The following is a 25811-nucleotide window of genomic DNA, read 5'->3' as shown; positions in this document are numbered from 1 at the left end:
AGCAACTGCCTTGCCAGCACCACGTCAGGATTATAGGAATCCCTTAAATTAGGGCTACCTGTCAAAGTCACGATGAGGACGAGTCAACAAGTACTAACAACGTATTCTCCACTGCTGCCAGCAGGAACTGACGATCATCAGCCCTTAGGTTCGCAAAAGGAAGTCCCAGGTCAATGTCCTCAGAAGTGGCCCTCCAGAACAAAGCTAAGGCACCTTTTTAGGGCAACAAAGGGAAAAACTGAGTTGCCAACAAAGCCATTTTGAGGAAAGAGGGGACTATTTTGCAGTGGAACCAATCCTGCACCTTCCTCACAAGCATTAATCCCTTCAACAAAAGCTGGAAGTAATAAAAAGCTATTCAGGATGCAGCCTGGAACAAATCTACCAGTGTTTTTTCAGACAGTTAAAGTATCTGTCAAGCTAAAAGGACACCAAACACAGAGTGAAATCTGCTATGCATGCCTTTTACTTAAAAATACACACAGGGCAAATGGTCAAATGCACATGTGTACAGGCAAGTGGCCTCCTCTCCAGAGAACGAGTTGCTCCTCATAGCTACCGAGCCACTTGCAGCCTCTGCTGACTTCAAGAGCGGTTGTATTTTCTGGGCAGCCTTGAAAATTACACTAGATTTCCTCAACACCCTCCCTGCCTGCATTTGAAAACCTTGGCCTCTGAAAAATATATTTGTTAACAGAGGCAAAGATTAAAGAAAAAAAAAAAAAGCTTAAAAGAATACTTACCATCGTAAATAAAACAGTTCTAATAGGTTTGCTTTAGTTTTAAATATGCAGGAATGAGAATGCCAAGGTTCAGTTTCCTGTGGAAGGCACTACAGCCATTTCCTGCCTCATCACATCATAATTAACATGCCAGGACAGCTGGACTTTATCAGAATTGTTTCATCAAAAAGCAACAACCTTTGAAGACTATGGCCTTTTGTTTCCATCAGTGAAGGCATAACCAGGCCAATTTCCATTGCTTATCCTTAATGATCGCAGCTGTAATTTGTATGTAAATTATCAGTTAAATTGTTTTAGATCTGCAAAGCTCAACCCATGATTCAGGAAACACTTATTCTTCTCTTAAAGAGCAGCAACCAAGGACTCTTGTGAGGTTCTGGACTTCCTCAGGCTCTGCCTAACGTAGGCAGGAGAAGGTGGTAAGAGGCATTTGACCATTACACACCACTGCCTGCCACATGGCACGCTCAGGGCAGGCTTAGACTACCCTCACCCGCTTCTCAATCAGTCTTGCAACCCTGTCCCCTAAGTTAGACGTGGCCTTTTGGATGCAATATAAAATCTCAGAAGCGGAATACTGATGGGAAGGCTTAGAAGACCCTAGATACACAAAATTCAGCGGTTTGCGAAAGCACCACACCAAGTCCCACCCCTAACTTTCCTACAGCTCTGATCCTGCCAAATCACAACCCTCTTTCAGCAACGCTGTTATTAATCCAGCTGAGTTGCTATGATGCAACTTTTCATTGAAAACAGACTACTTGAAGGGACGTGGTGCCACGAGCATTCTTCCCAGTTCCAGCTCTCCCCGCGGAGCACTCGGACATTAGGAGGAATGCTGCGCCGCTCCCCGCACCCATCTGCGGCTTGCAAGAAGGCCCGGCAGTTTGTGGGCACCTTGTAAAGAGCAATCTCATGAGGACCCGTCTGTGCAACGCTCTGCTCGGGAGCAATCCGTCTTCTTGCCGTTTCCTCCCTCCTACACTCCAAGAGTTTGCTCTCTCCCCACCATCTGAGATGTTTAAACGTTCACGCTCCAGAGGCATCATTCATTTTGAGCAGGGAAAGTGTGACTGACCCCTGCTGAAGTACACACCCCATCCCTGGCAGACGGAAATTGTCAATGGCCTTTCACCAGCTCCTGAATCAAGATTGATGAACGGCAGCTTAAAATGATAGCTCACATTACAAGAACATCACTAGCGTTAGAGGAGACACCACCGGGTAGTTCTCCGTGTTGCATGAAAGGGCAGGAACCGTTACCACGACGTTACAGAGCACAGTTGCCTTCAGTTCAGGCCTTTTCTTTTTTTCCCCCTCTCTACATGCACTTCCAAAAGCCATTTGTGCTCACGATGAATCACGAAAGCCATCAGTGCAGATTAGAAGCACAGCAGTCTTCACCAACACACCAAAAATATCACAAGCCCTTTTCTGACCAACACCAACAAAGCTCTAAAGTGACAACAGACACAGGGATGTTTCCTAAAAGGAATTTCTACCCCCGAGTCCTTTTCATGGGAACACTAACATTGCCTGGGTTGGTGGGTTTTGCCTAGACAACCTCTTTTAAAAGCAGTGTCCCTTTTCCAAACTCGACAATTATCTTTGCCACCGCATTCCTTTGTCAGGGCAGCCTCCAGCTGCTTAATCTCAGCCACTTCAAGCTGCACCTGCGAATCAGACTGGGTTAATCACACTAACAGATGGCAGGGGCCAAACAGGCAGCTAAGAACTTATATCATTTTAAATAGCATCTAATGTTTCACAGCTTCAGACCAGGGGCAGTCGTATACAGCAGTAACTAACTAGGGGAGCTGAAATCAGGCTCATACTTTATCATCTGAACAAGTGTTTCAAGCAGACAGTACAGCTGCCAATTACTAATCAGGCCGAGGAGCAAATATACTACCTGGCTACCGCGTGCGATAACTAGCTGACATCTCCCACGAAGGATTTCTGTGTTCTGCCTGTTATTGACTTTACAAAGCACGAGCGATAGCAAACTCGGAGTCACCACAGGGATTTTGCAACAGTGCATGGGGGCATAAGGAACCAATATGAATTTTACCTTTTTTTTTTTTTTTTTCTTAGCAACTGCTCTATTTAGAGCCTATTAATAGCTTCCCAAATTCTCTAAAGGGACTGAAGTTTAACATTCAGAGAGGTTTAAGACTTTTTTTAGCCCATTTTCATCATGCGTAAGTAACGTAAAATGCGAGTGTAGTGCTGGCTTGATTTCTTTGTGACAAACCTTGAGGTCCTTTGAAGACAAAAGAAGCTCATTGTCTCCAAATTCAGTCTCGCTGGGGAGATTTCAGCTGAGATTAAGGACTGAAGGATTTGCCTCATTACGACTTCATTTTATTTTGAAAGTTTCCATACCACCTTTTAACAAAGTGAGCTGGATCTTTGTTTCTTCTGTTAGATTTCAGCTCAGGTTCGGGGAAAGTTAGTTCCTCTGGAAGACTCTAAACTAGAGAAAAACTGACCTTCAATTCTGGAAGAAAGGAAACTGCAGAAAAGCTAGCAAGAAGGGAGAAAGAAAGTACAGACCAGTAAAGTGTGTTTAGAAGAATATTAGTTTATTTTTCTTTTTCTTTTCCAAGTTATGAACTATGTGAAACAGAAAATGGAGAAGGACAAAGATACCACTATTCGACAGCCCATGCAGTTAACAATCAAGAAGCTCTGAAGGCAGGAGTGCGAAAGATGGGACATTATTTTCCACGTGGATCTTGCTAGTGACTTCTGGCAGTTCGCCGTTACTTACTCATCTGGTTGCTGTCATTCACAAAGTCCTCGGACCCATCATTGTCATCTTCATCATCCCCAGAGGAAAGAGCATCTGCACATTAAAAATAATCAAGTCTTTAAACCAGCCTATTTTGCAGACAAATAAACCAATATGCTACATCTTAGATTATCTATCAAGGAGAACAGACGTTATGTTAGTCATGCAGAAGCTAGAGAAAAAGAAAATCCAGCCACAAAACGTGTGTTATCCTTATAAAATTCTAACAAAACTAGCTAATAATCCTGAAATGCTACAAAGTTTCCAAAGGGAGCTCGCTAACTCCAAAAATCTCTTTCTACTTACAGTTTTTATTTTTCTTAAAGACACTCAGTTGAGCAGAACTGAGTGTGTCCAGAATGTTTTATCTCTAAACTTAAAGGATGTAGGACACCCTTTTACCTCTTCTGACGCATGGGGAGAAAACTTCTATTCTTTCTACTGGCTTTATCATCATGATAGCGACTCTGTATAATTTAATCCTGCCATAGTGGCATAAAACAGAGGGCTATTCAGCAGCTGTTAATCACTATAGATCCCATGAACTAAAAGGGGTATACACAAACTGAGTCCGTTTCAGGGTCAGTACAAGGGGGAAAATACCTGAAATAACTACAGAACTCCACTCAACTCGCTCTGCCCAAGTGGGCTGTTTCGCATTATATCATAATGTGTCTTTATATCACATTTTATAGCTTCTACATGCAAAAACCTGCGTTTAACTCACTCACCTGTAACATTTACAATGAAGTACAGAGTGTCACTGTCTAGGGTCCTAACAGCAGTGCAAGCATAGAGGCCCGAATCTCTGGGTGTAGCATCTTTAATTTGTAAGTATTCCCCAATAATCACTGTCCTATTGTCGGGCCCCAAAGGGACCCCATCCTTAGTCCAACTGATCAGGACGGCGTCTTTCAATTGACAGCGCAACTCAAGCGGTTCTCCTGGAAGTGCTGAATATACATCTGGCTGAGAGATTTGGTATTTGGTTGGCGGCTCTGCGAAGGTGGAAGGAAAGGAGGAAAAAAAGAAGAAAGAGAAGGGAAAGGAGAGAATTTCCAACAAAAGTCAGTGAAGGCCCTTTTCATCCACAGAAATCAAGTTATGTTAAACAAAAGTTTCATCCAGATTAGCCCAGCAACCTGTCTCGTAAAACTGAATCACGGGCAGGTACGGGACAGGCTTTATCTTCAAGAAGTTATCACAACCAAAGCTCATTCCCTTTTGATCGCTGTCTCAGCATGTGCCTTGTCCCAAGAGCCACACAAAGGCACAACCCTTCTCACCGGTCACAGCAAGCCGACTCTGGGGAGATGAGTGCTGCTGAACCTGGGGGCTTCAAAGAATTTGGAGCAGACAGAAGGAAGTCAAAAAGCAAATTCAGTTTTCTATCTTAGCATTTGGGTCTATGACTTAAACAAATATTTATCTTTCCCCATCTGATTTTACAAGTTACCTTTTTTTTTTTTGGTTTCAACCTGGAAAGAGCCGTGTTGGAAGAAAAGGATGGCCAAAAAAATGTCCACTAGCTAAGTTCACAAACATGAGTTCCTATACACAGCATATGACATCCTTCATTCTGATCCCTGCGCCCTTCCCAAAGTCCCTACATTTGCCTTCTGCACCACCAACTCTGCTCTCAGTGACAGTAGCTTTTTCCTTCAATCTTTTTTGCTTCATTTCTTATGTCACAGCCCCTCCTGAGCAGAATACAGCAGAAACCGAGGAACACAAGCAAGCAAAGCTTTCAAAGTCACAGTGTACGCTGAAGTTCAAAACAAAATGGCTCATCCATCAGTTCCCTTTTGCAACCAAATAACAAGAAGAATGTCAAACCACAGTCTTTTTCCAAAAAAACATCCTTGGAAAACTACATCTGCCTATAGTTACTGGAGTTTCATTGCTCCCTTCCAAGGCCGGCTCTCAGCAGGGGGAAGGGAACCGCAGCCTCGGGGCACTTGGGACCGTCTCCACGAGGGCAGCGGGACCGCTCGGCATAGGGTGGAGGGACCCCCCACCCCACACCTATGACGCACTCGAGCTGTGCCAGACATAGGGACCGCTTTTGTAACTGGTTTCTCCCTACAGCCACAGTATCCCTCTCCCACGAGCTTCCTGGCCTCGCCAAGGCCAGCATGAAGAGTAAATAAAGGAAAGAAGCATGAAGGCATCTTCTGTTTGCTCACGAGGAGGGTCACATCGCACAGACAGCTGCTCCCCGGCGCGCAGCCCGGCACACATCCTTCCCCAAGCAGGCACCAACTGTGCGCTTACATAAATAAAACACACACCTCTGTTTGTTTGTTTGGGAGTCTGAGGGAATATTAAAATAGGTGACTCCTCGGTGTCCACCCTTGCTTCTAAGAATACTAAGAACACCCTGAAACTAGTGTTCCTCGTCCACGGGGCACGGCGTTGTCATTTCTTGTGTCACGCTTTCAACAGAGAAGTCTGAAACAAGCATCACATCTGAGCCAGCCCGTGAACAGAAGCTTAGAAATGGTTAAGCTCTGTCAGTAGCTTAGTTTTAGATAGTCCTGAAAGGAGCAGGGAGCTGGATTCAATGATCCCTATGAGTGCCTTCCAACTCTAGTAGTCTATGAGTACCAGAAGTGGCCACCACAGCGGGACACTCATACGTTTAAATATTGGGTTATACTGATGCACTTGAAAACGGCATGCCCGGTTTCTCCTCCCACTCACCCTGGAATCATGTCATTTCAGGGAGTTCAGTGGGAGTTTGCCTGAAGCAAAGGGAAAACAGATCCAGGGATGTGCCCTTGCAAAGCAAGCAAAGCTTCTCCCTAGGCTTTTTTCCTAGGGCAAACTTGTTTCTTCAAACAACAGATTTGACACATGCACCACGCCAAGACGGCGGCCAGGAGAAGTACATAAAACCATTTAAACAAGACCAGTTATGGAGAAGATAGAAAGTCTTGGATTTAGATTTTACAACAAGGTCTCTAAACTTTCTAGCATGCAAAGTTCCATCTCAAAGTCTAGGACAAGCTACAACATGGCTTTATACTCCTTATAAACAATTCAGTCTTGCTGATATAGTCACGAATCCACAGATCTGCAATGCAGGTGTTTCACCGAGTACTACACTATGCGGTTAGAAATCTAATTTCCAGAAGGAGCATGGGCTTGTTCCTACATATATTTTGTAACAGTAATGATAATATTTGAGGCTGCTTGAGATTTTTTTAAATTCAGATTCCACTGTCAAATTGAAAAAAAAAAAAAAAAAAAGGTGGTTGAACCCAGCTAGCTAACTTACTTTGAAGTTTTTAAGACTTCTTCGTAATGCTCTACCTGCAAATAAAATTTCTTTTACAGAGTTTACACTGTGCCAACAACTTACTGGACTCTAACAATGCCTTTATTTAGACTTTTTAAAAGCCACCATGGGTGAAGATGACTCAATCCTCCTTTAAGTGCATTAGAGGCTTTTGCTGAAGAGCCCCAGGAAACTCACAGGATGGTCATACAGGTTGCAGTGTCCTCCTGAGCAGATCGGTCATTCGCATTCACAAGGAAAATAATTTTCTACCTCCAACCCTTGATTTCATCCCTTTTTAAACTACTATCCCCAAATTTACACTGAGTCTTTCAACACAAATCCACACTCAAGAGCAGTAATTTATTTCAAAATTACAGAAAAAATTCCTTTTACAAGGAAAATTGATAGTATACTGAAGAAAAACAAGTTTCAAACAGGTATTAGCATTTGGTACCTATTATCCTCCTTCATTTCTTTCTCTCTAGACTACCAGGGAAGACACAGCACAAAGTGTTGTCATGAAATAATGAAGTCATGTTTGGAAACAGTGAGTTATTTCAGGTAAGCCTTTGTGTTGCCAAACTAGAATGTAGCAGCACTTAAGACTGTCACTTTTTATAATGTTTGCCTATAAACTTTTTCCAGTGTGGGTTTGAAATGGTGCCCAAAAGCAAACAGAGAACAGGTGGGATTCTGAGCCATAAGTCCGCCCAACAGCTTCACTGTGAAAATCAACCAGTTTAAACTGTTAAAAAAATTGCCGGCAGCACATAAACAACCTTCGCTGCAAAGTTAACTCTCTCTCCAGGACACTGCACAAGGATTTTTACACCGCTCTGAAATTCAGGGACTAATTTTGAACTCATGTGCGTGCTTTACCATCAAATCAATTGTTCCCCTGAGGCTGACATCGGGATTCTTTCCCCACTTCCACATCTTTTGAGCATACCAGAGAAATAAGGCTGCAAGTTTGCTCAGCCCTCATTTGTATCCATCCTCTGGTGTTTTCAGCAGCATCCTTCTGAAGTTTCCCTTTGTGAAAACAGCTAGATAGGAGAAGGAGGGGATAGCCCTACAGAGCCTGCACCACCAAGCAAGGCTTGATGATCTGGCATCATCTTCATGCTCCTCCAGCCCTCTCTGAAGCTCTGCCTTGGAAGTGTATCCTTCAGCCGTTCACCACAAGCCTGTAAACCCACCCTTTGCTGGGCAAGCTCTGCACAGCCGAGGGAAGGCAGCACGGGATTCCTTTCTAAGCAAGTTCTCCTGCAAATCCTATAATTGTGGCATTAGTTCTTGCTGCAAAGGTGCATTACCCGGTGTGAATAACACCTGTCTGCCACCCCTTAGAAAACAAACAAGCAACAAAGGCATGTGCAAAATTTCTGGTGGTGTTATTAAACACTGGGGGACAAGGGAGGGCACGTTGCTTCTGCTATTGTCCGCTCTCAGCTACATCCTTATTTGTAATAGCGGCGCACACAATGTATTTAAAATTTATAGGTGGAACTACTGAACAATACCACCATCTAAAACCAAGCTGCTCTTAAATAAACAGATGTGAGGGGTTTTTTTTGCCTGCTCATACAGTCTCGCAGCATGGTTTACGCCATCCAGCCATCAAATGGAGTAAATAATGTTTGTATAAAGACCATGACCACAATAGAGGACTGGGGACATTCTGAATGCACTATTTTAGATTATTATGAGATACGCAATTAGACTCCAACTCATGCTTCTATTCAAGATTCAGCCACTGAAACAAGAGATTTATACTTCCTTAGGTTTTAAATTATTATTAGTTGCCTCCATTTATTAAAATGTTAACAAAGGGCTGCTTATCTTAAGGCTCAAGGCATTTAGTTACTTAGTTACAGAGCCAAATAATTAAACAATCAGCTAATAGCTAACCCCAGCAAAGATTCTCACACAACTCTCCATAACACAAAAGCCTCAGACCCCATCAAGTCACTTTCGCTTCAAAAGGCTTTAGTAAATGACTAAACACTCACCATAGCCTCCCCAGAAGGGTCAACAGACCTGACCTGTCAAGAATCCAAGAGGTTCATTGCAAAATTGAATGTCCCCACAGGGAACGCAAGGCTGCCAACCACTACCACTCCTCCTGCTTCTCCTACCCCTTCTCCTGTTTTTCCTGTCACTGAGGAAGATCCAGCAAGACCACACTGGATGAGCAACGTGACATGACGCCGTGGAACTATGCCTGAAGCAGAACAGCCAAGGGCCCCATGGGTTTGCGAGTCAAACTCAAGCCTCGTTGCTCTCTCCAGGAGGCAGGCTCTGCAGGATCAGGAAGCCCAGGTATCATCAGTTGGGTTTGCAGCCTTCCCTCCCGCCTCCCGGGTATGAGCTGATGGGCTTCTCCCTCATCTGAAGTTGGCAGGCTAATATTAAGAGTAGTTCCATGTCCTCTTCTGATGACGGATGACAAACTCAGTCTACAAAAGAAACAGCACCACCACAAGCAAAGAGCCGTTCCTGGCCACAGTGACTATCTCACATTAGCTAACAGCAAAGCAAAGCCACAAAGGCTAAGCACGTCTCCTTGTACAAAGGGGGCCAAAATAGCATTTGCAATTCATCCATCTGCTTCTCCGAAGTCACTGGGTTCCTGCTGTCTTATTTGTCCTGCGTTTCCGCCAGCTAGCTGCCAGCTATGCCCAGCTCTGCCTCCGCCAGGCATAATCAGGAAGTCTCTGTTCTGATAAAATACTTTCCTTTCCAAATTACTGCAGTTCCTTCCAGAATTTTAACACACTAAAAAAAAAAAATTTAAAATAAATAAATAAATAAATAACCCCCTTCTCACTGAACAACACTCCGAAGAGCAGGAATCATTTCCCCCCTCTCTAACGTATAAAAACGTTAATTGTTCAAATCTGACAAAAAAAATCCAGGCCCTGTAGAAAAACTTCATCAAAGAGATAGTTACAAACATAAACATGTGGTAGATCCTAAGTCTTCACTTGTTCCTTTAAAACAAGCTCCTGGGCTGCTCTGTTTGAAAGCAGTGACTTCCATAAAACGTTAAGCACCAGACTGTCCAAAATAAATTGAGGTTTTTTTTCCTGGCGTCTTCTTTAACCCCATTAATGTTATTCTATAAGGACCCAGTCACCTGATGGGTACAAGAGATTAAACTAGACCAAACACACCCCTCCCCAAAAAAAAAAAAAAAAAAAAGTATCTGAGGAACAGGAAGAATCCTTTTGCCCTGGAAGTGAACATTTGCAGAACAAAGTGTTACCACATAATACATGCCTTGTACTCCAGAAAGCATAGAGCTCCCAGCCCCTGCTAGAGCATGGACCTCCAGCATCATGTCAACTCCTATTGAGTGTTACATATACTAAGATCACAGAAAAAAAAGTCAGTCTCCTCCAATTGAAATACTTGCCAATGTCATCATGGGTAAGGGAAAATATTACACTGCACTAACTTGTTTTCCTAAGCTTTGAAGACTTAGAAAAATAAATAATTCTGGTGAGCAGCAAAGAGTTTTGCCACTTGCAGGGCCCCCTGGCCAAGAAAAAAAGCTCTGCATATGCACCTAAAAGTTATCCCCACACGATTACAACTATCTGCCTTCTGTAAAGCTCTTCAGCAGATGAATAATTATGGAACCACAACGCTTTGAGGTAACGACCCCCTGGCTACAGACACAAGAACCTCATCACACCCAGCAGAAGAGAGCAGTGAGGGCAAACCTCTTGAGGTCCCCTGCTATGTTGGTGTGTTGGCTGACATGGGGTGAGGTGCATGAACTATTTCAGCACGGCTTTGATGGCTGCAAAGCAGCTGGATTGATGTGTCTCGCCTCGTGGTTAAAGGAAGAACACTCCTCAAAAGAAGAAGAAGAAATTGTACCTGTCTAGGCTTCATGCAGAGATTAAAAATTCCTACAACTTGTAGTCTGCTTGCTCCTACCTGTCTCTACAGTTGTGATCATTGAGTTATGGCTGCACAACCATGCAACATGCGTCAAAAATGCCAAGTATCACATGCTCATGGGCTTGGCTGTGTGCTTTATGCTTTTAGAAGCGAAGCCAGGGAAGATTCGGAGCATGCCAAGTCCAAAGTAAACAGCAGAGAGACCAGCAAGGCCACCTCCTGCTGCTGGGAACTACCCTGCAATTTCTTCCTGTTTGTCCCCATTCTTCACGGTCTGCTCCTTACAGGATGAAGACTTCTTTATACAACAGTCACCACCTCGAGATGCAGGACAGAGCAAGAAACAGTAAAGTGTCAGTATGTCTTCAGCACAAAGACTTGGTAACCAGGGAGGGAGAAAACACCCAACCTTGAGCAGCCACACCAAACCCCCTAAAATTATTGTGCTGCCTTTTATAATTTCATCAGTATGATGAGAAACTACAGGCAAGCTTCAGGTTTTGAACCTTTTGTTTCCAGGCACCAAATCTTGACCATTTGTGTTCGAGCCATAAGCTCCATCAGCTGCCTAAAGTAATAGAGTGATAGTCTCTGTGCTAAGTGTACTGGGGAATGCAATAGAAACCTAACACACATGTAATGCAATCTCAAAAATAATTAACTACTCTTCCAACTCATTACAGAAGAGCCTTCTCATGTAATCTATTATACAATACAAAGGGGAAATGTATCACCTTTTGCCAGAACCTCAAATGAAAAGCTGAAAAAAAATTAACCTTCTCTCTCTAAAAAGCAGAGGATCATTTTCTCATTGTTTCTACTTTCAGCAATAGCAGAACACCAAATCTTCCTGACTGTATTCTGCACATAACCAAGTGGCAGAGCAATTTAACCAACTCCCACTGTCCAACTTGGCATTAAAGTCTGCTTGGGAAAGGCTCCATATAACATATACAGCCTTGGGAAAAGGTATGAGCATGTACATTTAGTCACAAAGCGGTTTTCTTGTTTTCAATATTCTCTTGCATCTATTCCAATCTGTAGCTTTTTTCAGGGTCTTTATTTGCATGTCAGGAGCAACATAGAAACAGAACATAGCATAAATCCAAACACAAAAACACAACCTCCTTCTTCCAAGTTTGCCGAAGGCTATGCTTGGGACTATTACAACTCAACATGCAAAAGAAGTAAATTACAACTGTGAGGTTAAAAATTGCACAATTTCACATTCGAGTGTTAGTTCTGGATGCAGAGAACATCTACTCAGACTCCCCGTAAGCAAGTCAGCAGTTGTTTCTTTTGTACATGGTCCCGTCTTTACTTGACTATACAAATCCTCTTAATTTTAGCAGCTCGTCTGGAAGTCTCATCTTGCCTGTTCCCCTGAAATTCAATTTCCCCACTTCCTAAAGTGAGATTTGAAAAAAGTCACTGGAAACTATATCCCCAAAACATCCCCTCAGCACTTTTGAAACTCCTATCCACAACACATAAAAACCACAGGATATTCTCCAAATACTTCAAAGTTTCAAGGCATACCAGGCCCCCTTTTAACCCAGAGCAACATTTAGTCAAAAGACATCAGAGCTAACTTAATTCCAGCTCCACAGAGAGAACAGCCACCAGTGGTACCTGGGGACAAGGATGGAGCAGCAGAACAAGCCCTGAAGTCAAAAGCTAGGCTGGCTAGCTGCACTTCCAGGTGGCCCACAACCATTTGCATGACAAGGGTATTTTATTTTTAACTAGCAGACACCTCCATCACTCCCCTACTCTAGCAGTGGCTCCTGGGCACTTTGCCATACTAAAGGAAGACCGTTCAAATGCTTCTGAATTGTTAGAAGGGCTGTTACTGAGTAGTGGTGGGGTGCACAGATTTATTACAGAGCCTCCGTGTTAATCCTGCACGTTTGAAATACCTGTGCTAACCCAGCGAGTACACAGTATCAGATAAATCTGGGTACTTCAACACTGATACATCTACACAGGACTGTTTTTCATTATTAAACTGAGTTGAACAGAACGACGTTCAAGAACAGCTCAAAATTTAAACTGGGGTTTTAAAATGATTTTTAAGAACTGTTGGATGGCATTCAGGATTGCAACGCATACTACTTTCCTTGAAACAAATTAAACATTGCAACACAGAGGCACTGAGCAGGGCACTCCACAAACTCGCAAAGCAAGTCTCACAAAAGCTCACTCTCCCTTGCTGCCCGGCAGCCGCTACTGCCCGCAGCTCACCTGTACCCCTGCACACCCACATCGGCCATCCTAAAGAAAAATTACCATGAACCTTACGTAGCTTTTCTACACCACCACTTTTTACTATGTTTAAAAACCAAGGTGCAGCATGGTGCTCTGATCAAGTTCTGTTCCATCCAACCACTATTTAACCTCCTACAGACTTGCCCTGGTCAGTGCAGGCTGATAAGGCATGCCCAGCCACAGCATCCAACTCCAAAGCCCCCTCCAAAACAGTCACAAGCTCCCTGGGAGAAAGTCTGAGGTGATAGCTACCACATCACAAAACTTCTTTCGCAACAGAAAATCATTAAAAGCTAGGAGGAAAAAAAAAAAAATATTAAAATACAGCCAAAATATGATTTTATTCTCGCCAACCAGCTTCTCATCCTCCTTTTTCTCCCTTCCAGTCCCCCAGCACACTGTCCTTCCCAGTACACCCTCACAAATGCAAGCCTTGGTTTCCCTGGAACAAAGGAATTTTCCCCTCCTCTCAATTCTTGTGGCTCTGCTACTGTAAGGCGCTTCTCTACATCGGTTCATGTCCCAAACTGATGAGCCAGTTCTTTTGCGGGGGAGGAAAAGCAATAATTACACACAACTTGCAACGGCATGTGAGGAGGGGAATGAAAGTAGGTCAGATCTCACAACTCCTCAGCTTCGCTGAGGTTCGCCAAATGCTTTCACTTACAGTCATCTTAAAAACACAATTAAAATAATAATAGCACGGCAAGCGAAGGAAGCGGCACAGTAGAATTCAGCTAGCACTTGGTTTGCCTTTCTGTCCCTCTGATATGGGTAATGTCATCTGTGTGGTGACAAGCAGCAAAAGGACCTGAACCAGCAGAAAGCGAAGCCCATGAGACACGTCTATACCAGGTGCTGACTACTCTGATATCAGAAGTAGGTCCAGGAAAACCAAACCCCTAAAAACAAGGGGTTCTTTCTTTTAAAAAACCCACCACAGTGATAATTAAGAGATGGGAAAGGATAACCTGGAGATGTACATAATCGGGATATGAATGATAAGCTGTTTTTTAAAAGACAAAAAAAGAAATCCACATAAATACAAACCCTCTTACAACTGTCCTCGTTGAGAGGCACGGTCCGCAAGCAGAAAATGCCAACACAGTTTCTCTGATGCTCTCGACTCCAATTGAAACCCGAAGGGCCAAACTTCCAAAACAGCTCGGCGCTCCCAGCACACGTTTCGTAATTATAACAGGAGCTGTTGGCTGCCGCAGCCTTGCAAATCTGGTCTTTATTTAAGATTTGCCTGTATTCAAAGTTGTTCCAACTTCTCTTTCAATCAGTTTAAAAGCCAGTTTAGTCCCCGGTACTACAAGACAGCATCTGTGATTCTGGGGGCACGCCATGCCAAATCCCTCCCCCCAAATAAATGCTACAGACACACAGCGCGATGGGCTGAACCTAAATTCAACGGTCTGAACTCGAAATCGGTTCACAAATTGCTGTTAGGATAATTTTACCCTGGCAGGCTCCAGGCCAAATCAAGTACTGTCCAGTTTCCCACAGCCACCACAAACACAAACAAAACCCAAAGTGCATCCTGATCAGCTCTGCAGAAGATGCTCCCACCTGGCCAGCTGCAACGGAGGAGCACAGCGTGTCCAACCTGCGACTGGGGAACCAAACCCTCAGTCGCACTGATGCAAAACTCCAGACTCTTCATCATTTCAGACATGTTTTGGGTTCCTGATGTCTTTTCAGCATGAATTTTGAACTCGTTTCACTACGCCGAAGTAAATTTTCTCTTCTGGTTAAACCAGGCGCACTATTACAAATAGGCAAGACATAACTTGCCTAAGTGGGTGATGGTTCTTTTAAAAACATGGATTTATATTCCTAAGGAGTGTTGCTTTGAAGAAGGTCTCTACTTTCACTGAAAGCTTCAACCTTGAGGACTCACAAAACGTTTAATACTTAAAAACCTGAAATTTCCAAAAAGAAATTTTCCTGTTAACAACAGAAAAAGGGATAGTTAAGTATTTTCTTGCACTCCCACCTGTTCCTAAACTAAATACGCATTCTAACCTTTGAATGTAGTTGTTTAAAGCCAAGTGATCATTTCTACTGAAGCTGGGAAGCTGGATATAGAAATATGCTCATTAAGAGCTATGCTGCAGTTATCATTACAACACCACAATAGTCCATCGTCTCATGCACACACAACCTTGCCTAACTGGAGTTGTCAGCATTTTCATTGTAAATTCTGCTTTCAAAGGTTTGTCACTTGCCTGTAAAAAAGTTACTAAGTTCTTCTGCCAAGGAAGAGCTCTTTTAAAATTAGAAAACTATGCATCCACTGGAGTTGGTCAGTGGTTTGGAGCTTTATTTATACCAGTAGTTTAAAAACAAAACAAAAAAAAAACAAACAAAAAAAAAACTCAAACCACCTCAAACTCAGCATCTTACAAAATCTTCTGGCTCCAACAAAATCGCTAAAGGAGTCAAATTCCTAAAAGTTAATATTTACACCCCCTTCAAAAAGCTGCAATCATATGGCAGATAAGCCTGAAACGTGCAATTATCTGCGCTACTTCGTGAAATAGTTGCCCCGCTGACACACCACCAACTCCCAGTGTCTCATCAACACCGACTGTAAATAACAACCCTACCCATGCCCAATTAGTTTGCAGCTCAAGACCATGCCCCTGCTAAAGGACTGCGGATTTTAAACGCAGAATGGACACATTAAGACTGATTTAATCTGGCTGCTTGTACAATTCCCCAGAATCTCAGCTAGCAACTCCTGTACTGGGCCAAATAACTTACTGAACCGGATCCCTGAAAGGGCATCCAGCCCTCACCCGCAGCTGTGGGGATGTCACATTCCTCCATAATGGGCTGTGATAATTGCCCTTCCTTAAAAAAAAAAAAAAAACACACCAAAACCCCAAAAAACACCCCCCCTCCAAAAACAAACCCAACCCAAACAACCCCTCCGATCCTCCGATTTAACTGGCCGCTTTGAATTGTTAACCATAACTTGCAGATATCAAAGCCACTGTTCTTGTAAAAAAAAATAAATAAAATAAAATAAAACCCAACAATGGTAACAAGGGAACCCTGGGTGAACATTCCGCTTTATTTTTTCCCACCAAACTGGAAGCAGCACCCTGGTGCTTCTCCATCGCCTCTCCCCTGGGAAGATGACCACCGTGCAGGGTCCCACCAGCCCTGCAACCTCGCAGCGGGGTGGCACTTGCACAGAGAGGAGCCATGGGGCACCCCAGGATGGGGAACACGCTGCTCCCCGTGGGGCAGGGGACATCCCACCACCGCAGCATCCCTCCTCCACATGCTGCAGCCCTGCCGGTTCCCTGGGAGCCTGAGAAGCACTTCACAAGACCCCACAGCAGATAACCAAGGATGTCCAAGAGGACTGTAAAACCACTGTGGCCACAGGTGACATCAACCTTGTGACCACAGGTGACGTTAACCTTTAAGCACTGCCACCATTTTGACAAAAACGAAGGTATATTGCTCACATCATGCAACCTTTTTACCAAAAGGGAGGTATTGCTCTGGATACTGCACCGGGTGTGTTTATATTTGTGTGTTGTTTAGCGCCAGCAAACAGCTGTGACTGAGCCAAAACCCAAATGACAACTCGTTAATCGCTTCAGAGCCCACCATAGGCACCCATCACCCATTAAAGAAGGTCTCTCTCTTTCACTGCTGCTCCTAGGAACCTCCCAAACACACATTTAAGGCCATTTTGAACCACTGTGTTTTTCACAGGACAAAGGATTAGGCTGTCCCTCGTGGAAAGCTCAAATTAGTCCTTTGAAATTTGACCTAAATTAAAAGAACTGAAAACACACTGTCAGTGCACCAGGCGAGGGCTCTGAGTGGGTGCTCCAAGGACAGCACCAAGGCACTGCATGTGGGGAAGAGCCTAAATTAGCTACCCAGCAGAACGATAACACACAGCTTGGGCAAGGGAAGGTCAAGGGAGAGCTTGCTATTTATCAAATATATGTCTAAACTAATTATTCAGTTCACAAAGTAACCCTTCAACCTATGTGTGCGGTCAGAGCCCTTTTGAAATGTTGGCTATCATCAAAAGGCCTTCATAGCCTGGGTACACAGAAAGAGAATGGCTCCTTTGTACACACTGGCGTAGACTTCTTTACAAATATTTAAAAGCAGAAAGCCTTTATACTGCCTAGGATAAAAACCATATATGTAAACACTTGATGCAAGATACAATTTGAGAGTTGACAGTCCCCACACTAACTCCTACGGGTCCTGTTTCTGCTCACGCTGCTTAACAGCCTCTGATTTTACCATCACTGCTCAAGGAAGAAGGCAGCACAACCAGCAACAACCACACTCAGGATCCAGCCCTTAGTGAGCACCCACGGTATCAACACTGACAAGTTACAATGGGTCAAGATACTGTCTTCAGTGTAAATACTTGCATATGTACCAGAGTGATATCCAATGGTCACAGAAGAAATCCAAAGCTCAGGTCCAGTGTTTCATAAAAGTATCTGACAGAAGGGTGATACCAAAGAGATCAGACTCCACGGATAACCAAAAGTAAGCATTTTGATGCATGATGTCTCGCACGTATCCTGCACATACCCATGCAGCTGATTACCCTATAGATAAATACTGCTTGTACTAAAGTACATATTTCACCAGATACTCTGAAGAAAACGGTTGCAAATGTCCCTGAAGTTATGTTTTAGCTAAGAGACAAGAGTAAATTCTCTGTTACAATCAAAGGAACAAAAAGCCACAATCGCAATTCCTGTTAACATTGCACACAGCTTTTTGAATATTCTGAGTCACTAAGACAACAGATAGCAAAAACAAAAGCACCTAATATCAAAAAAAGACAAAATATAGGGCATGTCCATGAAGGAAGACTAAGGAGCAAATCAACACATGTCATAAAAGGTCATGGCCCCGTCGACCTTCTCAGCTGGTATGAAATGTCATAGCTCTAATGACTGCACAGTCAGCAGCCCTACCAAAAATTTACATTATTAGGGCACCTGACCCCCTAAATTAAAAAAGAAGCCTGCTTTGTCTTTGAAAAGATTTTTTTTAAGGGTTTTTTGGTTTGTTTTCAGCTTGGAGAGCTTGTGGGTTGCAGTGATGGAACCCAGAGAAGGTGATTGTGTAAAACTTGGTATTTTGTTTTCAAGGGGTTTAACGAAGTACATGAAGGAGGTTTTATTTCCCAAATCTCAGATAGAAATCCCACACATTTCCCTGTATTCTGCAGCATAAAAGCTCTTATTATACCATTAACTTAGAAGTGGGTTTATTTTTTTGTTTTGTTTCTGGTAATGATTCGGGTTCTCACATCTAGACTTGTTACATGTCAGTAACATTCCTGTCCAGGGAAGAAGTTTTAAATCCTTTTTAACAATTTACTCTTTGATAAAGCCCAGATTCCACCCCCTGGATACTCACTGTGGAAGAAACATATTTTTAAACTGTGCTTTTTTAATTAATAAAAGCTATTCTTTCCCTGAAAAGCTGAAAAATTATCAGGCATCATTCAAAAAAATATTACCCCTCTCCCTGTAAAATACTCCACCAATCATGCAATCAGTTTCTGATTTAACCCTAAAACTAGGGGACCTCACTGCAAACAGCTAACCTGAAACCAGAATTATTCATGATTTTGTCATTCCTCTGAAAAGTCAAAAAGGCACCAGATGTGCAATTAACAAATCATACAGTGAGCGGTGATGAGAGTTGGGTGCTTTTTTAATTCTCGAGTTACCTTCAAAAGAAAAAAAAAACTAAAACAAACCAAAAATCTTTGCTATCAACAATCTCTGTGGCTGACAGATGACAATATTGCCCTACTTTGTTAATTTTTTTGCAGGAATGCTTGCTAGGGAGGAGGGCTCATCAGCTCTAAATAGTTCATCCCCTGCCATCAATAAAAATGTACTTGGAACGGATTCTAGAAATGCGTTAGCTGGTGACGTCTATTTTTAGAGGCAGTGGATAGAAACAAATAAGTTTTGCAAGAAAATATATTAAATAAAAACAAAGCTGTATCCGTGGACATGAGTGGAAGCACGCGTAAAGGCCAAATTCTCTCCAGCAAGCTTGCCGGATCAGAAATGCTCTATGGACTATTACATTGGTTTGACAGTTGAGTTACTAGAAATGTAATCACTCCTCCAAAGGACAGATAAAACCTTATGAAGCCTCCCTTTCCCCCTAAGGTGCTCAGAGAGCAGAAGAGATCCTACACAATATAGTAAAATCATTCTTAAATACAGTGAGCTCACGACAGTAAAAAAGCAGCCCTCCTGAGCCCTTCAGAGAAGAAAACCACTTTGCAAAGCTTGAGCAACGGATCTACCTAGAACAACATACCAACAGGTGCAGGCTCAAAATAGGAGATTTTATCAAAACACCTCTTTCAACGTAAAGATCTCAATTAGCCTTTGCTTTCACAGTAATAAACTGCAGACCTTGCTATTCAGATCTCAACATTTACACTTCCAGAACTTGCAATCCAGACGCTGCACCGATTGTTCTTGGACATTAACAGCAAGAGGGATATTTATTCTAAATAAGTACAAACGCCAATAAAGCTGCCACACCGTTTTTGCAGAGCGCCTGGCAAAATTAAACATTCAGGCCACGTGACTGAAAACTATTGGGATTTATTTTTCTCTGAACTTCTCAGGTTAAGACAACCACAAAGACATGCAGCTATACAGCCATTTCGTTCCTTGAGATAGCAACATGTAACTCACATGCAAGTGCCACAGATTGGTTTCCTTAAAGACCCATTCCTGAAAACTTTCAGCCGTACACTTTGATTATACAACGTGATGACAGTCCCAAGTGAAATCACTGACACCACTTGCTTGCATAAGATTAAATAAACACGTGCTTGCATGAACACAGCCCGTGTGTGAGTGGGAAAAGTCGAAAAAAGGTAACTCTTGAGGGCCAATCTGTTACTTGCCTTAGATTTACCGAAGCACATAAAGATGTTGACTTCTATGTCAGACGTTCAGGCATCTAAAATTTTTTTTTTTTGTGTGGAATTAAGGATTCTAGAGCGATTTACCTTCAGGTTCCAGCGTGGTATCTTCAACAACTAAATTAAATGAAGGTCGAGCCAGGGAAAGTCCAGCCATGGTGACCACCACCAGGCAGATAAGGCAACCCAAATCCCAGCCGACCATCTTTTTAGAGTAAATTCCTGGTCCATTTCCATAGCTCCATGTGGACTTTAATCCCATCTGAACACCTCTAGAGAAGCATGGAGAGAAAGCAGTGCCTTTGGCCAGGGTAGTACCTCCTCCTTTGGAACGATGGCTGCTGCTGTGGGGAGGAGAGAGATTTACATTATCAGCAAAAGCATCTTAAAACAAACCAAAAAAAATTCAGAAAGTCCCAAACAGAGCTGAGGCGAGAGGGAGGGGAGGAGGAGGAGAAGGGGGAAAACAGTTTTCCAGCTTCAAGAATATGTGAAAATTGAGTGACTTTTCATTTTCTGTTAGCAGTTTCCATCATCACCTGAGGCGTAACCAAGTCCTCCTTGTTTTCACAAAATCACTTCTCAGCACATATTTAGAGAGCTATTTTACTGACAGAAAAACATAAGAGTTTTTAAAAAACGAGAGGCACACGCATGTGCAGGCACATAACCCGTAACGCTACAAAATTACCACAATTACACAAATTATATTCTTGTTATTGTTTGAAGGTTTATGCAAGTTTGCCTTGCTTTTCATTCCTTCACCTAGGCAGCTCTGCGGCCAGCTGAATTTGCAAGAATTCAGTAATTTTCCGCAAGAAAAACAGTTGAGAAATACTCTTTAGACTCGGACAATCTGTAAAACTTTATTTCACCTCAGGACTTCCAGCTCTCCTATGGATGTACCTTCTTCTGACTCAGTTCAGGGTCCGTTTAAAGCCTGTACGGGCTCCAGTCTTTGCTGGGATACTGGTTAGCTACACTGCATTACAGGCAATTAAAAATCTGTATAAAGTGTTGTACAGATGGCAGTTTCGCAGGAGACCTCCCCAACATCATTTTCCACTCATATATGCTCAACTGCATGCACACGCGTTTCTCTTCTCTCTCTCTCTCTTAATGATGCTTATCGATACATATTTTTCAGACAGGGAAAACAAAAAGCCTATTTTATTCATAGTAAAACTAACGTAAACAGGTGGAGTTAACTGGTAATCCAGGCGTGGGCTGATGGAAGAGATGAGAGAAGCAGCACCAAAGTAACTGGCACTCCCTTCAGGGCACCCTGTTGCCACCACAGGTGGCAGGTGAGGGTCAGAAGAGCATCCTCACAGGGTGATTCAACAGCTCAACCAGAAAATTAGACCCGATTTTCCGCTTCAAAAATAAAAGATGGTAAACCTCAGTAAATGGATAAAACAAGAACCTGCAGCAATTGTTCTAATCTGGCCAATGATTCATCTTAGATGTGATGAAACCCAACTGAATCTTAGAGAGCACTCATCTTGAAAGGAAAAATAACATAAAACCTCTTTTTCCCTCCTGTGCTCACCCTTAAAAAAAAAAAAAGGTAGGGAGTGTAGAGATAGAGGCAAACTTCTCAAAACTCCCTGTCTTCTGGATATGGTGTGGTACCTCAGCATAGAGTCCACAGAAATATGGACAAAAATTCTCCCTGTAGAAAGCCAACCATTAAAAAGTTTATTCAGATTTTATTAGCCTTTTGCTACCTGCTACGTACAAGCCAAGCTGCTATGCTAAGGACAGAAATGCTGTTGAGGCACCTTGTAGCCTGGGTACTATATACAGTAACTTCTGGAGGCAGTAGAAACGGATTTGAGAAGACATAAGGCACTTGGGGAAAATAATTAATACACGGTATTTCAGGTGAATCCCTGATACTTCAGGGCAAGCTTTTTTCACCCCAGCTATCATCTCAAAGCTCTGTCCCTCCTCTACAGACCTAAGCATAGCGTGAGCATCCCAGACCACAACCTACCAACTACCATTAAATCTCCAGTGAAAACACCACCAGAACCACTGCACAAACATTCGCAAACAGCTCGCGGAGCGCTTCTCCAAGTCAGCGCAGAGCAGGTGTAGAGCTGAAGAGAGCTCTGTCTCCCGAACGGGTTTGCCTTTGGCAAAGGACCGGAGCAAGTCCTCCAGGACCCTACTACCCAGGTCCACCGCCCGACTCGCTGTCCGACAGCCACAGTTTTGTAGCTCGGTTTATCCAGCTGCAAAGTGGGTAGAAACCCTAATTCACAGACTGGATGTCATGCTGACTTAATTTCCATAAATCATCCTGTAAACTCCGATTAAAGGCTGTGTATATAAATGCAAAATTTCCTCATAAATTTGCAAAAAGAAAACCAGAAAGCTCGCACATATTCCAGACTCTCTTTTAACGGCATTAATTCCACTTACATTTCAGCCGTTTCAGATTTTTAGGCTATGCCAGGTGCCACTGAAAGCACATTCGTGGTGCCTATCCTCACCCTAAATCCTGAAGTGCGGCACAAGGCTACTTGACCACGCACGTTCTCACCTGAAGATTTTTGTCAGCTTCTGCACCTGAACATCTGCCAGCTGAAAGAAGGGACTCTTCATCCACAGAGCAGCAGAAAACTCAAAACCGTGGCTTGCAAAGGCGCAGCAAAGCGAAAATCAGAGCTCTGGACCCATCCATGGAGCCAAACCACTTTTTACCACCACGACAGCGGCCAGGGTTCGAGGATTGCCCTTTCCCAAAAGAAGCGGAGTCCAACGAAGATGAAACGAAACCAAATTCTTTTCATAGTTTAATCGCCACAGTTGCTGGGGGACGAGTCTCTGGAAAGACCTCCTGCGCTGGATAATTATGTACCTCTATCTCAATGTTTGGAACACAGCCCCAGCATGCTTTTTGGCCTCCACAATTCTGGCTTCCTGACTACAATACCATAATCCCTCCTGGAGTCTCAGACTCAGTGAAAGCCACACGTAGTGTTTATTTTTCCCCTTGAAAGGGAACTCTGTCTCTCTTCTCAGCCTACACTTTGGGGAGGAGTTGTCAGCCTCCAATGATTGATGGCTCTCCTTGCCACTCGCTCATCAAGTCAATTTTCACCTCGTCACATACCTGCCCAAATTTCTTTGCCAAACTGACAAGCATGGGAAAGCAGACTGGTTTGGGAGCCCAACCAAATTCCTCCAAGCTGTACTTCAGTTTAAACACACTCACACACACACACACAAACAAGTAGTACTTGTTCAGCAGTGGCATTAATTAAATTCAATGCTCAGTGTTCTTTTTAATCTGCTTCCATTGTTGTTTATAAGATGTTTATCACTCTCCAGGGAGAGTACAATTTGTAGAGTATGTTAACCAAATCAATACATTGCTCATTGTATAACCCTTCAGCATCTTTCTCTATTAGGCAGGGAATAGCAAAATCTGAATGAAATACGGATCTTCCCTCCACAAAGAAATCTCAAGCGTCCTAAAAGGCCAGTAGCTTCATCAGAAAAATCCAGGTACGTGACGCTTTAAAGCTAACAGCTTTGTATACACATACACACACACAAATACAAGTATATACATACACACATATATATCTAACAAGACTCTTCATCGTAGTTCAATCTCCAAACAAATCTGAGCATCACGGCTATTAAACATTTATTCTAGAGGACTAATGGGAACCGGCTGGCAGCTTCAGTACTTTTTCATTGTTTGAACTTCTTTCATTTGCTTTCCAGGACTATCCTGTTTTTCTCAAGTCTTTTGCCACTAAGAGATCAGGGAGGGGGGAGGAAAAAAAAAAAAAAAAAATCTGCATTTTAATTGACATTCCAGAGAGAGAGAGAGAAGTCCAGAGGCTGCTGATTGCTGTCTATTCAGCCCAAACAGGCTTTTCAGATGAAAATGAGTAAAGGCTAGTGGAAGATTTACAGGGATTTGGTACAAAGGAGACAATGAAGTTTTAAATGTTGATAGCGTTTCACACCAAACGCATAATGGGTCCCTGTTTGAACGGGCCGTTTTGCATTTAAATATATATTTCATTGAGGATTTCTTTCCCCCCTTATCTCAGCCGGGGGCAGTGATGTGCCGCCGGCCCCTCTCCCCCGGCACGGCGGCGGGCACGGCGGGGGAGGACCTCCCGCTTCTCGGTCGCGCCGGGCTCCGGGCGGCCCGTCGAGGCGGTGCCGGCCTCCGAACCCCCCCGAGGCTGAGCATCCCTTTCTCATCCCCCGCTGACCGCCCTGCTGTCACCGCTGGAAAACCCCTTCCCCAAATCCGTGCGGCCGGGAAAGGGAGGGGGGGGGGGGGGGACACGGACACACGGACACGACACACCGGCAAGGACCCAGCGGTGCTGCTCCGGCTTTCCCCCCGCACACCCCGCCCCGCAGAGGCGATCGAGTGACAGAAAGAGCGACCCGCAGCCCCGGAACGGAGCGCCCCCCCCGCACCGCCGCGGGGGGCTGCCCGAGCCCCGCACCGGCACAGCCCGCCCCGGTACCGGCGCGCACCAGGTGCGAGGCCCCGCGCCGGCAGCCGGAGCGCTGCAGCGGGCACACGGCGCCGGGGCAGCTCCGGGACTCCCAGCCCTTCACCACCTTACAACCACCTCGTTTTTTAGGAGCTGCACCTTCCCTCCGCCCCGCTCCCCCCACACCCCCCCCCCCCCCCCCTCACCCCGGCCAGCCCAACGCGGTGCCATTACCTGCAGCGAGAAAGCTCCGCGGGAAGGGTGTCCGCTTGCCCCGCAACAGGCGGGCTGAGGCGCGGTGCCGAGCAGCGGCTCCTCTACGACGGGGAGAAACTCCTCCCGCGGCCGCGGTCACTCCGCGGGCAGCCCCGGCGGGGCCGGCTGGCAAACCCGCAGCGGCGCAGCGGGGCGCATCCCCCGCGGGACGCGGCTGGAGGCGGGATGCAGGAGGGAGGCGAGGCGAGGCGAGGCAGGAGCCGGCCCGGCGTCCCGTCCCGTCCCCTCGCTCGGCTGCAGCGGCTACCGCCTCAGAGGGGCGAGCCCGCCGTGCCCGGCGCCAGCAGCCTCCTCCCCGGCGCGGGCATCGCCGCGGGTCCCGCTCCGCTCCATCCAGCCGCCCTCCCCGAACCGCCGCAGCTTTGTCAAGCCGACAACCCCCCTCGGGTGGGTGGGTGGGTGGGTTGGGGTGGGTTTTGGGGTGTTTTTTTTTTTTTCTCTCCCCCTTCTCTCCCGGCGCACTCCTCCCGGCTCCCTTCCTCCCTCCCCTGGTCACTCCCCCCGCTGCAACCCGAGCCGTTTCCTGGACGGCGCTGCTCGGCTCTGCCAATCGCGGCGGCCGCGGCGCGGAGCCCCTTCCCCCGCCGACCGGCCCGGCCCGGCCCGGCCCGGCCCGGCCCGGCCCAGCCCGGCCCGGAGAGGCCCCGGGCTGCGCTCCCGCGGAAGGGCCGCGCTCAGCCCTTACCGGGGGTCGGGGCTGCTTTTCGCGGCGCGAGGTGGTTCAGCAGAACCGAGGCGGGGAGGTGGCCGCTGAGAAGCGGCGTTGGGACAAGAGGGGAGCGGGAGATTCCCCCCCCCCCCCCCCCCCCCCCCGCTCCGGCCGCCCTGTCCCCAGGGGAGCGGGAAAGCGCATCTCACAGGGCTGGAGGGATCCCGCACAGCTCCGCTCGCGTAGCTCCACTGAAAGTTTTTCCAGCGGGTTGGAAAGATGGGGAGGACGGCGGCGTATCCCACCGGGGGGGGGGGGGGGGGGGGGGGGGCGGGGGGTTTGGTGTGATTTGGGCCTGGCCTGTGGCACCGCCAGCCCGGCCTGGTGCCTGCCTGGGCCCAGGCGGTTCCTTCCACACGGCAGGGTGATGCA

At 45.2% G+C, this 25811-nt stretch overlaps 1 protein-coding gene across 1 annotated transcript in view; it reads right to left on the bottom strand.

Moving 5' to 3' along the window:
- Nucleotides 1-22586, bottom strand: part of FGFR2 (fibroblast growth factor receptor 2) — an 82877-nt gene extending 60291 nt beyond the window's left edge. Inside the window, 4 exon segments of the mRNA XM_086466719.1 lie at nucleotides 3517-3591; nucleotides 4269-4535; nucleotides 20061-20317; nucleotides 22525-22586. Coding sequence (XP_086322845.1) covers nucleotides 3517-3591; nucleotides 4269-4535; nucleotides 20061-20317; nucleotides 22525-22586 — 661 coding nt within the window.
- Nucleotides 22587-25811: the final 3225 nt, after the last annotated feature.

The sequence above is a fragment of the Leptosomus discolor genome, chromosome 6 (assembly GCF_034619465.1).
Source record: "Leptosomus discolor isolate bLepDis1 chromosome 6, bLepDis1.hap2, whole genome shotgun sequence".
Lineage (NCBI taxonomy): Eukaryota > Metazoa > Chordata > Aves > Leptosomiformes > Leptosomidae > Leptosomus > Leptosomus discolor.
Note: the sequence above shows the minus strand (reverse complement) of the source record. Positions and strands in the feature narration are given on the sequence as shown.